The following is a 14,141-nucleotide window of genomic DNA, read 5'->3' as shown; positions in this document are numbered from 1 at the left end:
ACAATTCTTCATGACTAAGGTTGCCAGATAGGGGTTACCTTCATCCATCTTTGATGCGATTTAATCTGTATAGAATTCACTTCAAACTATCTCAAAGTATAATATCTCCAAATTATATCCGCTAATTACAGCACAAGGTTTTTGAAATAGTCCCAGGTTAGACCCGTGCCAAAGCTGGCAAAACAATGCATGAGGTCGTGCCACCACCAGGTTGCATTGGGATGCTGATGATGCTGCTTGTGGTTTTGCGCACGCGCAGTGTGAGCATTGCAATCCCCCATTCATGAACATCGATCACAGAGACATTGCGCGTCCTCTCCTCTCGCCTCGACTACATCAAGAATGCGCGCGTAAAACTTCTACCGTGGAAGTACGCACACGCGTTTTCCGTCTTCTCCCGAGCTTGCTCTCTCTTTCTGCTCTCGCTCTTTCTTTTTTTTTTTTTTCTTTTTTTTTTCCTGTATCTGTTTCTGTATCTCAGGGTAATCCAGTGGAGAACAGGAGCACTACCCGGCACCATGCCATAGTCTACACAAAGGATACACTCTCTCCTTTCTCTCTGGAAGCTGTGTGCTTTCCTTATGTGGTGGTAATCCTCGGCCATGGAGTTTCCCTCTGCCACCGTTTTTGAACAGCAGAAAGGTAAAGCAGAAAGGGGGTGGTGTTGGGGTGGGAGATGGGGTTGTGGATGCAGGGGGGGGGGGGCACAGCCGCTGCTGCTGTTGCCATGGTGACACCAGGCTTGCATCAGTAGCTGTTCAGCCTGATCAGTTACTGATGGGAGAGAATAGAAAATTAGGGCTGGGGAGTATGAAACCTTCCCAGCTAATAATAATCAGCACTAAACCCACTGCATTGATAATTTGATTTTCTGTACCTGAAGCTCGAACCTCTGGACACTTTAGGGGAATTGTACTTTTGACTAACTGCGCCAAGGCATTCACTTGGCTACAGACACAAAATCATTCGTATCCATCTGGACTTCAGAGTCAGCTAGATATTATTTCAACCCTGTACATTTTGCAGTAAAGGAAATGATACAATACAGCTTCTATGTGCAGTATATGTAGTGTATGTATGATCACCATGACTATAACTTTAGCACATTTCTCTGTTCTGGAAAAAAGAACCTGTGTTGACTCCCCTAAATTGCCCTTAGGTATAAACAAGTGTGTGATTGTAGGTGTGCATGGTGTCCTGAGATGGATTGGCATCCCATTCAAGGTGTATTCCTGCATATACCCAGTGTTCAAGGAATAGGTTTAAGATCCACCTCAGCCAGGGGCAGATCAGTAAAACTGTCTGTGGTCTCAGGACAGGAGTCTATGCAGGGTCCCTCTCCCCATCCTACAACACATTAACCAGCTATGTAACATGTCCATTATGAGTATGAGTGCAATGTGAAGGAAACTCTGCTACCTTCTTGTTTTTTCTTAACTCAAACCTAAATCATCAACATCCATTTCATTGACAAGCTCGATGACAAACTCAATGGCCTGCAGTGATAGTATGTTTAGTCTTCTTAAGCCCATTTTAGCTTAAATCGTGTTTCAGTCTGCCCACTTTGGGTAAATGAACTCTATCCATGTTTTTTGTTTATTCTGTTATACAACTGACCAATGGGAACAAATTCAAACAAGAAATTATTTTGAATCCAATGTCATGTAATCTAATTAGACATTTAACTTAATCTCCCTAAAAATAAGAAAGAAATCTGAAGTTCATCTATAATATATATATATATAAAACTCTGCCAAATTAATTCATGTAAATGCAAATTTTGTCCCTGTCAGATTGCACCGAGGAGGTGGACTTGAATGTGGTGTTTCACGCAGCGGCTACAGGGGACGTCAACAGTCTCACAGCCACGATACGCGAGGATCCCTCAATTCTGGAGTGCTGTGATAGTGAAGGCATGTACAATACGCCCTTACTGGCCTTGGTCAGACCCACTACCTTAAAACCCTTCCTTTATTTAAGATATTATCTCATTGTTTAAAGCAACATACAGGACTGTGCCAGATTGTTGAGTTGTAAGATGTTATTCAAAGCCCAGTCCAGTACTATATTTTTTATCATGCTGGTATAAGTTAATTAAAAGCAAATAATAAAAAGCAAATGTAGAGCATTTGATGCATTTTGCTGCTGCATTCACTGGCTACTGTTATTGTTATTTACTGAATACATTTAGATAAAATAAATTAATATGAGGAACCAAGGTACCACAAAGCTCATCTGCAGAGGTAGAAATGGCCTGCAAGTCCAAGTTTGTCTTCTGCTTTTGTTTTTGGCTCAGGCTCGACCCCGCTGATGCATGCCGTCTCTGGGAGACAGGTGGATACAGTTAAGCTGTTGCTGAAAATGGGTGCATCGATCAACACTCAGGATGCCTGTGGCAGGACTTCGCTTTCCCTCGCTACATACTTGGTAATAGCCAGAGCTTGGGGGATGCACTGTGGGATTGTACTTTTTATGTAAGGAATAGAATGTGAGATGGTGTGCTGATATAGGACAATAATCAACGACAGTGTAGCAACTGATTTACTCTTACCAGAAATGAATGATGTTGAAAAAGCAGTACATCTTAAAATTTGAGAATAATGTATTAATTAAAGAAGATCATACTTAAAAAAAACAATTTGTAGTTATATTCATCAGAAAAACAGTATAACAGACCTATAACGGATATAAACATCCTCTCTTTTTTTGCAATGCAAAGTTATCAAGAAATGTAGAACTTTCAATTCTAGAGAACTGAACACTTTCCCCTGCTGAACACCTAAAAGGACAGTTTTGACTGTTGTATTGTGCAAAATCTAAAAAAATATTAAAAATGTTAAAAGAAGCTTCACCAGATCAAGATATTCTTTGTTAAATAAAAGCACATATTTTAAGCCAGTCAAGGTCCTGTGTAAGTTGCTGCTATAGAAATGATAGCATATTGGAAGCAGTAATATAAACGTATGTTATATTTTGCTACAGCCAGCAAATTACAGCCTATTTCATTAATCATTAATCTAACCAATCAGATTTGAGAATTTGAGATCTGGGCTGTGGTTTTAGAGCCAATAATGTATTTTCAAAACATAAGCTTTAAAGCATTAAAAAAGAGTGAGTGTGCAATTTCTGGAGCCATCTTCTGTCTGCAAGGAGAATTGCAAACAACTGTTTTTATCACTCTGTAGAAACTATGCAAGCCTTGTGATTATTTTTTTAGGAAGAGGTGAAACTCAGCTGTTCTCAAGTACTGGGCCAAAAAAGAAGCCAAAAATGAAGTAACCACAGAAAAGTATTTTGTAATTAGGCATCTGGAAGTATCTTTGCAATTATAAGATTATTACACATTTATGTGATTTTGGCAAGTCAATGAAGCTTAAAATTACTTCAGTGTTTTTTTTTTTCAGAATATCAACAGAAATCCAAATTGTAGTTTTGAAAAAAAAAAAAAAAGAAATACGTTTTCATACATTTTTGTTTATGTATGTTTTGCTTGCTTAATATTTGAAATGGGCTCTGAAATTTTCCACCACCTGACTCACCTAATAAAATCATCAGAACAAAAGCTAGCTCCCACCATCTGCTTGACATCTCCAGCTGGTTCACTGACACGATTTTGTATGTTATCTTTCAAAGGGCTGGCTAGAAGGCTGTGTGTGTTTACTGCGAAATGGAGCAAAACAGAACATCCCTGATAAGAACGGTCGCTTACCTCTTCACGCTGCTACAGCTGAGGTCGACCTCAGGTACGTATCCAACAGCCGTGATTTTCCGTCATAAAGTTTAGCATCATAGCTGATGTCACAGAAACGTATGTGAAGTTCTCGGAAGTTTCTAGACATCATTATACATGGGCGATATGATTTGTGAATTCAATCTAAAGCTATACATGTTTTAACTGCCATCAAGGCCTGATTATAATATGTGGCTGTTTTACTGTTGGTACAGTTTAGGTGGAAATGGAAAGCTCTAAAAGATCACACTGAAATATTTCTCAGCATTATCATGGTAAATGTTAACATAAATAAATATTACAAATAATTAAAGGAACTGGTTTGAATTGTTTTAAGGAACTGCCTTATAATTATTTAGAAACCAAAGCAAACAACAGGAACCAAAAGCAAGCTGTAGCAGACCTTGCTGCTGGGTCGGCACATCAGAGGCATCAGGCCAAGATTCATTGTGTGTCTTAATGAATGTTCCCTTCCTCAAATGGGAACAATCTCACTGGGACATATATGCTGTACCTATAGCAACCTGAGACCTTTGCTCTGCATGGCAGTGTATTCAGCAGCACTGAATTTCCTTTCCCATAATGCCAGGAAGGGAAAAAGACAGGTCTTTTTTCTAGCGCTGTAACAAGTCCACACCACTGCTTTTAGGTGTTGGTGTGTGAGAACAACATTAAAAAAAGCCTTAAGTGAGACTTCCTGTTTCTCTCTCTGTCTGTCTAGCAGCTTGTTTCCACTGTACTAGCTGTGATTATAATGAGCAGTGTGTGCAGATTTATTGCAGTCTCTAGACAATTAGAGTGAACATAAGTGTTTTTCAATTAGATTTCTCAACTTGGGAGCGCTGTGAAAACATGACTAATAAAGCCTACTCGAGTGTAGGTTTGATATGAAAGATCAGAGTTAATATTTCAGCAAGTGTATGATTTTCAACATGTGAATACACTGTCTCTATTTACACTATATGACCAAAAGTCTGTGGACACTTTAACATCACATCCAAATATAGTCCCCTGTTTGCTGTTAAAATATAATGCATTTTTTTGAAGCATGGCTGTGGTGATTTGTGCACATTCAGCCTCATGAGCATTTGTGAGGTCAGGCATTGATGTTGATTGAGGAGGCCATAAGCAGGGCACACAAATTCTTAGCTAACCATGTCTTGATGTACTGGCCTTGGGCACAGGGGCATCATCATGCTGAACAGGTTTCATCCCCTTAGTTCCAGTGAAGGGAAATTTGAATGCTAGAGCATACAATGCATACAAAAATGTTATACCAAGAATGTCGAGTCCCAGGGTGATGGATTTAAGGTGATGGATTTCATTCCATTTACGCAGAAGTCACACCTTATTCTACCTGTGTAATCAGATAATCTTGGCTTTCTGCAGAATCTGATATGGCTTTAGCTTGTTTAAAATAAAAACCTGCACCTACAACCAGGCCTTTCCAGATAAAACTGGAAACTGTTGCTCTGTACAACAATGTGTTTCCAAAATATGGGTGTTAAGGTCATTTCCTCAAACTACTGCCCATATAGTGTATATGGAATATGACTATTGTACGTTCCAAACAGTATTACACAGTTCTGTCATTCACAGACTCATGGCTGTGTTACTGCAACAATCAACACTGTGTGAAATAAACCATCAAGACAATGAGGTGAGAAAGGTTTACTCACATCTATAGTACTTGTGGAATAATCATAATATCTTACAAATCGCATACTCCAGAATCCCTTTTGGTATTTAATACTCAGTGTGTTACATGACCTCATTAATCCTAAACTATATTAAGCCTAAATGATACAAAAATCCACCCATAAAAGAATCTATATCTATATACAAATAAAGAATAAAAGATGACTGGGCATATGCTGTTATACGTAGAAAATAAATGACTTGTGTGAATGATTTGTGTGATTGTTGCCTATTATACGCATTTTTATATGGAGTTTCCACCATACAAGATCCTGTGGAAGCTGTTAGTATAAAAACAATACTGTATTAGAATCAATGTATTATTATAAACCTGTGCTTTTTCTTTTAGCCAGCACTACATCAGAATTGCTGTTATGCAAAACACCTTCTGGCCAATCCTATTGGAGAATTCACAAACACTCTGATATACATATAAATCTACAATAAATAAATAAATAAATAAATAAATAAATAGAAGCTTTAAGTCCTAAAAATAAATAGAGGAACAAAATGATCCAAGATTAAAAATCTTTGTCAAGAAAACATATGAAACTCTAGGAGTATGACAAACCTTCAAGCGGAACTGTATATAGATATAGTCAGCTTAAAAAGAGAACTTGACTGCTGTTATCAATCATCTCATTACTGAGTCATTCAAACGACTCTGGCTGAACCTGAATGTTATTCATGCTCACAATTTAACTTCATTTGTTCTCTGCTAAAACCCCAGAGATGACTCATCCTGGGTTCTGGTTTCACGCACAGTGACATTTAGACGCCATTCAAAAATAGAGTGGTGTGATCTCAATCGAATGTAACTGTAATGCAGCATGTATATCTTCACCGAGAGCTAAAGACATAGATTGATACACAGAGATAATCAGAGAGGATATGTACTATGTACTAAATCTCTCTTTGTGTGGAACAGTGTAGAGATAATTTATATGTAGATCAAAACAGCCACCACAACAGTAAAGATATTTGTGGTTTAAAAGATAATGACTGAAAGCCAGTATATTTTATACAGTCTTATAATGGGTTACTAAGATGCTTTACAGTTTACTAGCATAATAAAAGATATATAATGATTTTTTTTTATCTTTGTAGGGCATGACGGCACTTCACTGGGCTTCCTTCCATAACCGCCCAGAGCATGTCCAGGCCCTGCTGCAAAAAGGGGCAGATCCCACGCTGGTTGATAAAGACTTTAAAACCGCACTCCACTGGGCTGTGCAGGTAGGAAGGTTACATTGATTTATTCACAGATGACTGGACAGTTTCATATAAAATTTTCCTGAGCTCGTTCTTTAGTAAAAACAGAGTTGTCCAGTATTATAAAAGTACTGAGAGTAGGTATGATGCCATATGATTGCTTAAGCTATAGACATCATGGAAAGAATTAATCCTGAAAGCAAATGCTGATATAGATTACAATTTAATTCAAGAATGAATATAATTATCATTTTGTCCATCTACAGTTAAATTGAATGCTGTCTATTTTTACTTAACAATGGCTTAGCCTCAAGAAATTAAGTAGAAAGGCTTTCACACTTTATTTCTGCTATAAGCTGCTAGTGAGTGAATTATTAGAGTAACAGACTGTTGATTATTTTGATCAGTTTTAGATGTACCTTTGTTTAACTGTGTTCTATCATTAACCAGTGTTGCCAGGTTCAAGGAAAATAAAAACACACAAAAGACCTGAAAGTAGCCCCACTAGGCAAAATGCCCAATTTTTTTCTTATTCTTAACCTTTATCAACATACAGAACATTTGTTTTTCATGCATTTGTGATGTTCGTATAACATTACTCCCTTTCCTTCACTTAATCATTATTGAACTATTTCAATACAAACTTACAATAGAAAGGGTTCTGTGGATCATAGTGATCATGTGAATGTCTTTGTAAAGATTAATATTTGTTAAAGAGCTTATATAAATATTGGTGTTTAGGTTTTTTATGCCTAAAATACTCCATTATGTGATTACTATTTAATAACAATTTTATAATTTATACATTATTTTATAAAATTATTTCATACTACATTCTTTTTTATGTTGTGAATTGTATGTACATTGTAAATTTAAAAAAGTGTGTGTGTGTGTGTGTGTGTGTATACATCTGCAGTCCTACTGAGGCCCATGTCAGTATTACACTATGCATTTATGACACTCACAGAACTCATAATAATTTCCCACAGACCATCATCCTTCATTTAACACAATCCCACTCTATTAATTCCAGCATCATATTATAAAGCATATTATATTTTTTCATTAAATGTGTTTTTATTTTCTATTTCATTTTGTCACAAAAAATGAATTTTTTTTTTTGTTGTTGTTGTTGTTTACACTTTTGGCAGAGTGGAAGCAGATTTATGTGCTCACTAATTCTCGACCATCACCTTGGTTCCACCGTCATAAACTATGACGACGAGAACGGCAAGACCTGCGTTCACATTGCTGCCGCAGCAGGTTACAGTGACATAATCTACGAGCTTGCTCGTGTCCCTGAAACCAATCTGCAGGCTCTGGATGTGGATGAGCGGTAAGACAGCTTCCTGTCTCATGATTCATGTCACCTCAACTGCTCAGTATACGTTATGAATTATTTCATTTTATTGACTTCCTCCTGAATCCATCAGAAGAACTCATATTCTGATGAAACTACAAATGTACCTAAAAAGCTGTTTCTAAACTAGAATGCTTACTAAGAGCAAGCTAGCTTTGTAACAACACCATGAGGATGTTCAATTTTACAGGTGATAATGGCATTTCCTCAAAAGGAAATCCTGTCAGGTTATGGGCTAGATTTATCTGGAAAATTACCAAGGATTTGTGTGTGACTGGGATATTAACATACTGCAACAGCATATTTAATTCAATTCAATTCAAATTTATTTGTATAGCGCTTTTAACAATTGACATAGCAGCTTTACAGAACATAAACATAAAACAATAGGTTAATATATAGAATAATATAAAGATTAATATAATACAAAAATTCAAGATTAATATTAGAGATATTTAAACGTGTTTGTATTTATCCCCAATGAACAAGTCTGAGGTGACTCAGGTGACTGTGGTGAGGAAAAACTCCCTTGAATGGTAAAGGAAGAAACCTTGAGAGGAACCAGACTCAAAGGGGAACCTCGTCCTCATATGGGTGACACTGGAGGGTGTGATTATAAATATACAATCTGACAAATGTTGTATTGATGAGGAGGTTGTTGTCCTCTAAGACCACATGGAGTTGGCATCTCCTTTTAGTATGTCCAAATATTTCATGAAGCAGAATCCAACAGGAGCTGTTAAATCTCTAGATCACCAGTATCTCCAGACGTTAGATACATACATATATTAAACTGTGATCGTATCAACAGCAAAATTTCTTTAACCACTCTTTATTTTACCAGAAGAAAATAATTTACTTTTTAAAGGAAACCCAGACAAGAAACAGTAAATAATTTCTGATTGATTAAAGTTGTTCTGCTACTGATTTCTTGCAGTTTGGCATATTTTCTGTTTTTATTTAGATTAATTTAAGATAATTAGTCATTTTAACCTACTCAGTCATAGAATGTCATCACATGTGAGTCATTCCCTGAGCAACAGCTCTTATGTTTATAAGTCATGGGAAATGGCCTGAAACACCATGGTGTCTTAAAACAAGTGGCTTCACAGAGTGACTAGATTCCAGTAAACTTTGTTTTGCTGAATTGCACAAGCCCATGGTTAAACACTTGATTTTATTTCACATTAATCTGATTTAAATATGTTCAGTGGTAATTTACAGTCATTTTATGTGTGAATATAATATGTGACTCACATGAATGTTTGTGCTATCTATTGTTCTTTCTTCAAAACCTGTATTAGGACACCGCTGCACTGGGCAGCCGCAGCAGGAAAGGAGGAGTGTGTGCAAGCTTTGTTACAGCTCGGTGTGGAGCCTGGGCCAAGAGACATCAACGAGAACACTCCATTGACTTACGCCATGTACTGTGGCCACACTGCCTGCATTAAACTGCTCTCTGCTGACAACAGGTCAGAGATTATATTTAAAAGGTATCGTCTAAAAAGAAGCCCTTATTGCAAGATCAGTTTTTATTGTGTTCTCTGTGAATGCATTAACAACTTGGAATCTTTAATCGTGCCAATTTAAGTCAATCCAGTTCTTAATTTAGTACTTGGTAGTATATTGAGTGATTCAACAGCTAGAGATGGTCTGGTGAAAATTACATCCACCCTTTTCAGAAAGGAAACACAGCTGTTCTTCTCACCATGTGGAACAAAAATGCACATGATGTGGAAAGTAGTATGTGTGATAGTCATGGTACGCTGATGATAGTCTTACTGTTTATAGATCAAGGCTTTGGGTTAGGACTGGGTCATGAGTTCAAATCAGTGTAACCACAATGTCACTCATGGGCCCCTTAGCAAGGCACTTAACCTTCAATTACTCAGTTGTATTCAACAGCAAACTAAGTAAAAGCAAATGCAACTCTGTCTAATAATAAACTTTTCAAATAGTAAAAGAGACTCAAAATAAAAAAGAAATAAAATAAAAAGGTGCCCCAAAAGCCTCCATTTATAGGGAATATTATATATATTTGCTTTTTAGCAAAATACTTTATTTAATGAATTTTGTATCTCAAAAAATTATTTGAAACTATAGAAAATAAAGAAATGCTTTAAAGACATTATTATGGATGACCTAGGACTAAAATTATATTTATTTGGTTTTACCCTTCATCGTCAGCTAACTCATATATCAACGATATGAAATGTTTAATAAATGATTAAATGGCTACTAGATTTTCATTGCGAATGGGATTAGTAGCTACTACTGGGTTCTGATTTTTGTATTCCATTTTAGGAGGTAGCAGTCAAGCCTAGGTTCAGCTTAAATGTGCCACACAGTGTGCTAACCTAATACTCTGTATGTATAGCAGACTGAATATCCTTCTTAAAGGGAAATTCTGATCTTTTTTGTCTACATATAGTTCTAACAACTACAGGATTTCCTGAATTGAAATTTGCATGTGTCAACATCAGAAAGTTTCCCATTCTAACTGGAGTTCATAAGCAACACTCACATTCTTACTGCCGGCATCTGATCTACAAACCCGATTCGATTTTGCTTATGTCCATTGTGCCATTGAATGAAAATGTGCAAAAACATAATTAAAGTGTTGTATTCACTGTAAGGAGATCACATTAAACTGGCTCATGCTACCTAGACAGCAAAAAATGAAAGAAATAAAACAGTTCAAAACCCTTTTGGGGTAAATATGATTACAGTTACATTTAAGCTGTCACAATATGTGTCATAATAAACTTTTTTTTTTAATGTGTTTATCCAAAATGCAAATCCTGAACTTCACACATATGTCAATCTTGTGATCTTACTTGCATGCAGGCCTGAATCAAGCCGGCAGCTTCTTTCCCAAAGCAGTGACCCTGCTATCAGAAAAGAGGGCAAATTTCGTGTACTGAACCAAATCTTCTCATGTAAAAAGAAGAAAGAACTGCATGCCACACAGCAAAGGGAGCTGAGCCAAGAGCGGCACCTGCAAGAAGAGACCTCTGAAGTGGACGATATCATCACCATGTTCGACTGCATTGTTGATCTCCCAGCCAAGGAGGACAGCAGAAAACAGCCTAACGAACCCGAAAGGCTTGAGGATCCCACTCCAAAGGACCACAGGAGCCTACCTCCTATACGCACACAGAGTCTTCCACCTATCACTCTGGGAAACTCCTTGTTAACCAACTTGCACAATGCACCACATAGAACTGTGTCAGGCCAGATGGTTAGTCATTTAGCCCACAGGTCGCAGAAGAGCAAGAGTGAACATGACCTGTTTGACAGTAGAACAAAGGCTCAGAAAGCCACAACTCCACACTGGAAAACAGAATCAATTCAGGTACTAAACCACAAGGCTTGGGTGTCACCTCCGTCTGATAGGATGTCAGAAAAACTGTTGCACGAAACACAGAGTCCTATAGATGTACTTTGCTCCAACCACATACCCTATATCCAGAGAATTGACCAAGGTGAGTAACAATAACCATATCAAATGCTAAAACTATTTCAACAGCACGCATGTGATGACTGTTTTTCCATTTGAACAGTTGCAAATACTCATCTGGTACCTCTGCGAATGAGAGACTCGGCCTTGACACGAAACAGCTTGGCTCCCATTCGTGACCACTGCACTCACAGATGTAAGCTATATAATCAGTTGGGATGCATCAATACTGATGGCTTAATTCCATTCTCATTTACACCTACTTGTAAAAATTTCCAAATACCAATATGCAGTAAAACATGGCACTATGCCTAATGTATGTCGTCAAACAGAAGACACAAACAGACAGTGAACTGAAAGTATTTCACAATCAACCATGACAATGCCAAGCCAAGCTAAGAGGCAGAACTACACAATCTTTCTAACTATACAAGCGTATGGCTAAAACTTGTTGCTTTTAAGTATTTTTAAAAGAGAGCATGAGGGAGGCTGACCTACATCGCAGATCATCATTAGCAAGTGTGAAACAGTTAAGTCATCATGCTAAAGAAACTGATGCATGCTCTACAAAGTGTCAAGGTGCAAAATCATGGCACCTTGTGCTCATTTTTAGTGTCTGAACTTGCTGACGCTGGTCTTCTTGCTCAGGTTGGCCACAATCACATTCTGTGTTAAACATAATGGTTAAACGGCATAACAACAAACGATAAATCTGAGGAGTTCACTGTTAAATGACAAATTCTGTGATGCCCTTCATTACTTATCTGTGTCAGTATTGGTGTTGGGAAGTATTTCAATAAAAACATGTATTCATGGACGTGACGCATTTGTCTGCATAGTCTTTGGATGGTTAATATGTACATTTAGCATTTTTATTTAAATTATTTTCCTTTGTATTATTGCTACACGGGAGTTGTATTATTGTATTATTATTCACCAATTACTTTTCTTCTTGTTTAGTCTCTTTGCCACCTGACCAAGTCTCTCAAGGAGTAAAGAAGTCCAAATCTCTACCCCTCAGTTCTCTGGGACGCAGTCTAGCAGGACTCCCGCCTCCTGTAACGTCTAAGAGTCACAGACCAGGCATTCATCAGAGCCAATCTCTGTGTTCCTTTCCCGCTCCTCTGAGCACCGAGACTCTGCGAAACATGCAAGTTCTTCCCGCTATCCCACCACAAAGAAAGCGAAGCCCGTCACCTCCGACACTCCAGAAGATGACTGAGGATAACACTGACAGAAGAACCTGATGCACTTTCAGTATACTAGTAACAAAAACAAAGGGCTGACTTTTTCCAGCCACATACAAACTAGTCTCCACCTGTAAACTTGTATATTTTCATGAGGACTTGAAAAGCAGGCGGTTCATCGTAATGATTTGTCATTGTTATAATGTTTGATAAAGTTTACGAAGCTATCAGGCTATTTTTTCACATTTTTTACAAAATAATAGACTCTTGTCTATGGCATGCACTGTGTATGATTTGATTTCTGGTTTAACTACATAATTACACAAACATACCTGTAGTTTGATAAATTAAGTTAAATGTTTTAAATAATTAACATTAATAAATAGGCGTGTACTTTTTGAAATATCGTAATTCTTTCTTTTAAATGCTCTTAAGTAATAATTATCATTTTAAATAATACTTTAAATAAAACAAAAATTATAATATTTCAATTATTATTCAAATGTATTCAAATATTAGGCACAAATATGTCTTCAAAACTTTTTGTGTCAATCAAGCATTTAAGTGTATTTGATTTAATAACTACTGCACATACACTAAGACATTTGATCCCCTTCCAGAACTCATTCATTCATTTTCTACCGCTTATCCGAATTACCTCGGGTCACGGGGAGCCTGTGCCTATCTCAGGTGTCATCGGGCATCAAGGCAGGATACACCCTGGACGGAGTGCCAACCCATCGCAAGGCACACACACACTCTCATTCACTCACACACACACACTACGGACAATTTTCCAGAGATGCCAATCAACCTACCATGCATGTCTTTGGACCGGGGGAGGAAACCGGAGTACCCGGAGGAAACCCCCGAGGCACGGGGAGAACATGCAAACTCCACACACACAAGGCAGAGGCGGGAATCGAACCCCCAACCCTGGAGGCGTGAGGCAAACGTGCTAACCACTAAGCCACCGTGCCCCCCCCCCCTTCCAGAACTGTTAAGGATAATATTTAAAGTTTAAAGATATTAATGCACATAAGGAATTTCATTCCAGCTTCTTGTGTATTTCATTCCAAATTCAGTGAGTCATTATTTCACAGAATACACACACACACACTCACATATACACACACAAACCCACACTCTCACACACACACACACACAAACCCACACTCTCACACTCACTCACACACACATATACACACACTCACACACACACACACTCACACACACACACACTCACACACACACACAAACCCACACACACAAACCCACACTCGCTCACACACACACACACACACACACATATACACACACTAACACTCACACACACACTCTCACTCACTCACTCACACACACACACACACACACACACACACACACACACACACAAAACAACTCTAACTTCAGCTTTATTCACTAGCCCAAAGTTGCCTTGTTGGTGTTGGAGGGAGTCTGACTTCCTGCCTCCCTCCCCTCTGAAGACACTTA

At 37.8% G+C, this 14,141-nt stretch overlaps 1 protein-coding gene across 1 annotated transcript; it reads left to right on the top strand.

Moving 5' to 3' along the window:
- Positions 1-1,086: 1,086 nt before the first annotated feature.
- On the top strand, positions 1,087-12,901 carry ankrd55 (ankyrin repeat domain 55). Its single transcript, XM_060896652.1, has 11 exons — positions 1,087-1,159; positions 1,794-1,913; positions 2,297-2,427; positions 3,634-3,743; positions 5,330-5,390; positions 6,536-6,664; positions 7,792-7,976; positions 9,305-9,472; positions 10,848-11,485; positions 11,564-11,656; positions 12,421-12,901. Exons 1-11 carry the CDS (start codon positions 1,087-1,089, stop codon positions 12,705-12,707), a joined length of 1,995 nt encoding a protein of 664 aa, XP_060752635.1. The 3' UTR covers positions 12,708-12,901.
- The last annotated feature ends 1,240 nt before the right edge of the window (positions 12,902-14,141 follow it).

The sequence above is a fragment of the Tachysurus vachellii genome, chromosome 20, assembly GCF_030014155.1.
Source record: "Tachysurus vachellii isolate PV-2020 chromosome 20, HZAU_Pvac_v1, whole genome shotgun sequence".
In the NCBI taxonomy this organism is placed as follows: Eukaryota; Metazoa; Chordata; class Actinopteri; order Siluriformes; family Bagridae; genus Tachysurus; species Tachysurus vachellii.
This window is presented reverse-complemented; position numbering and strand designations above follow the sequence as displayed.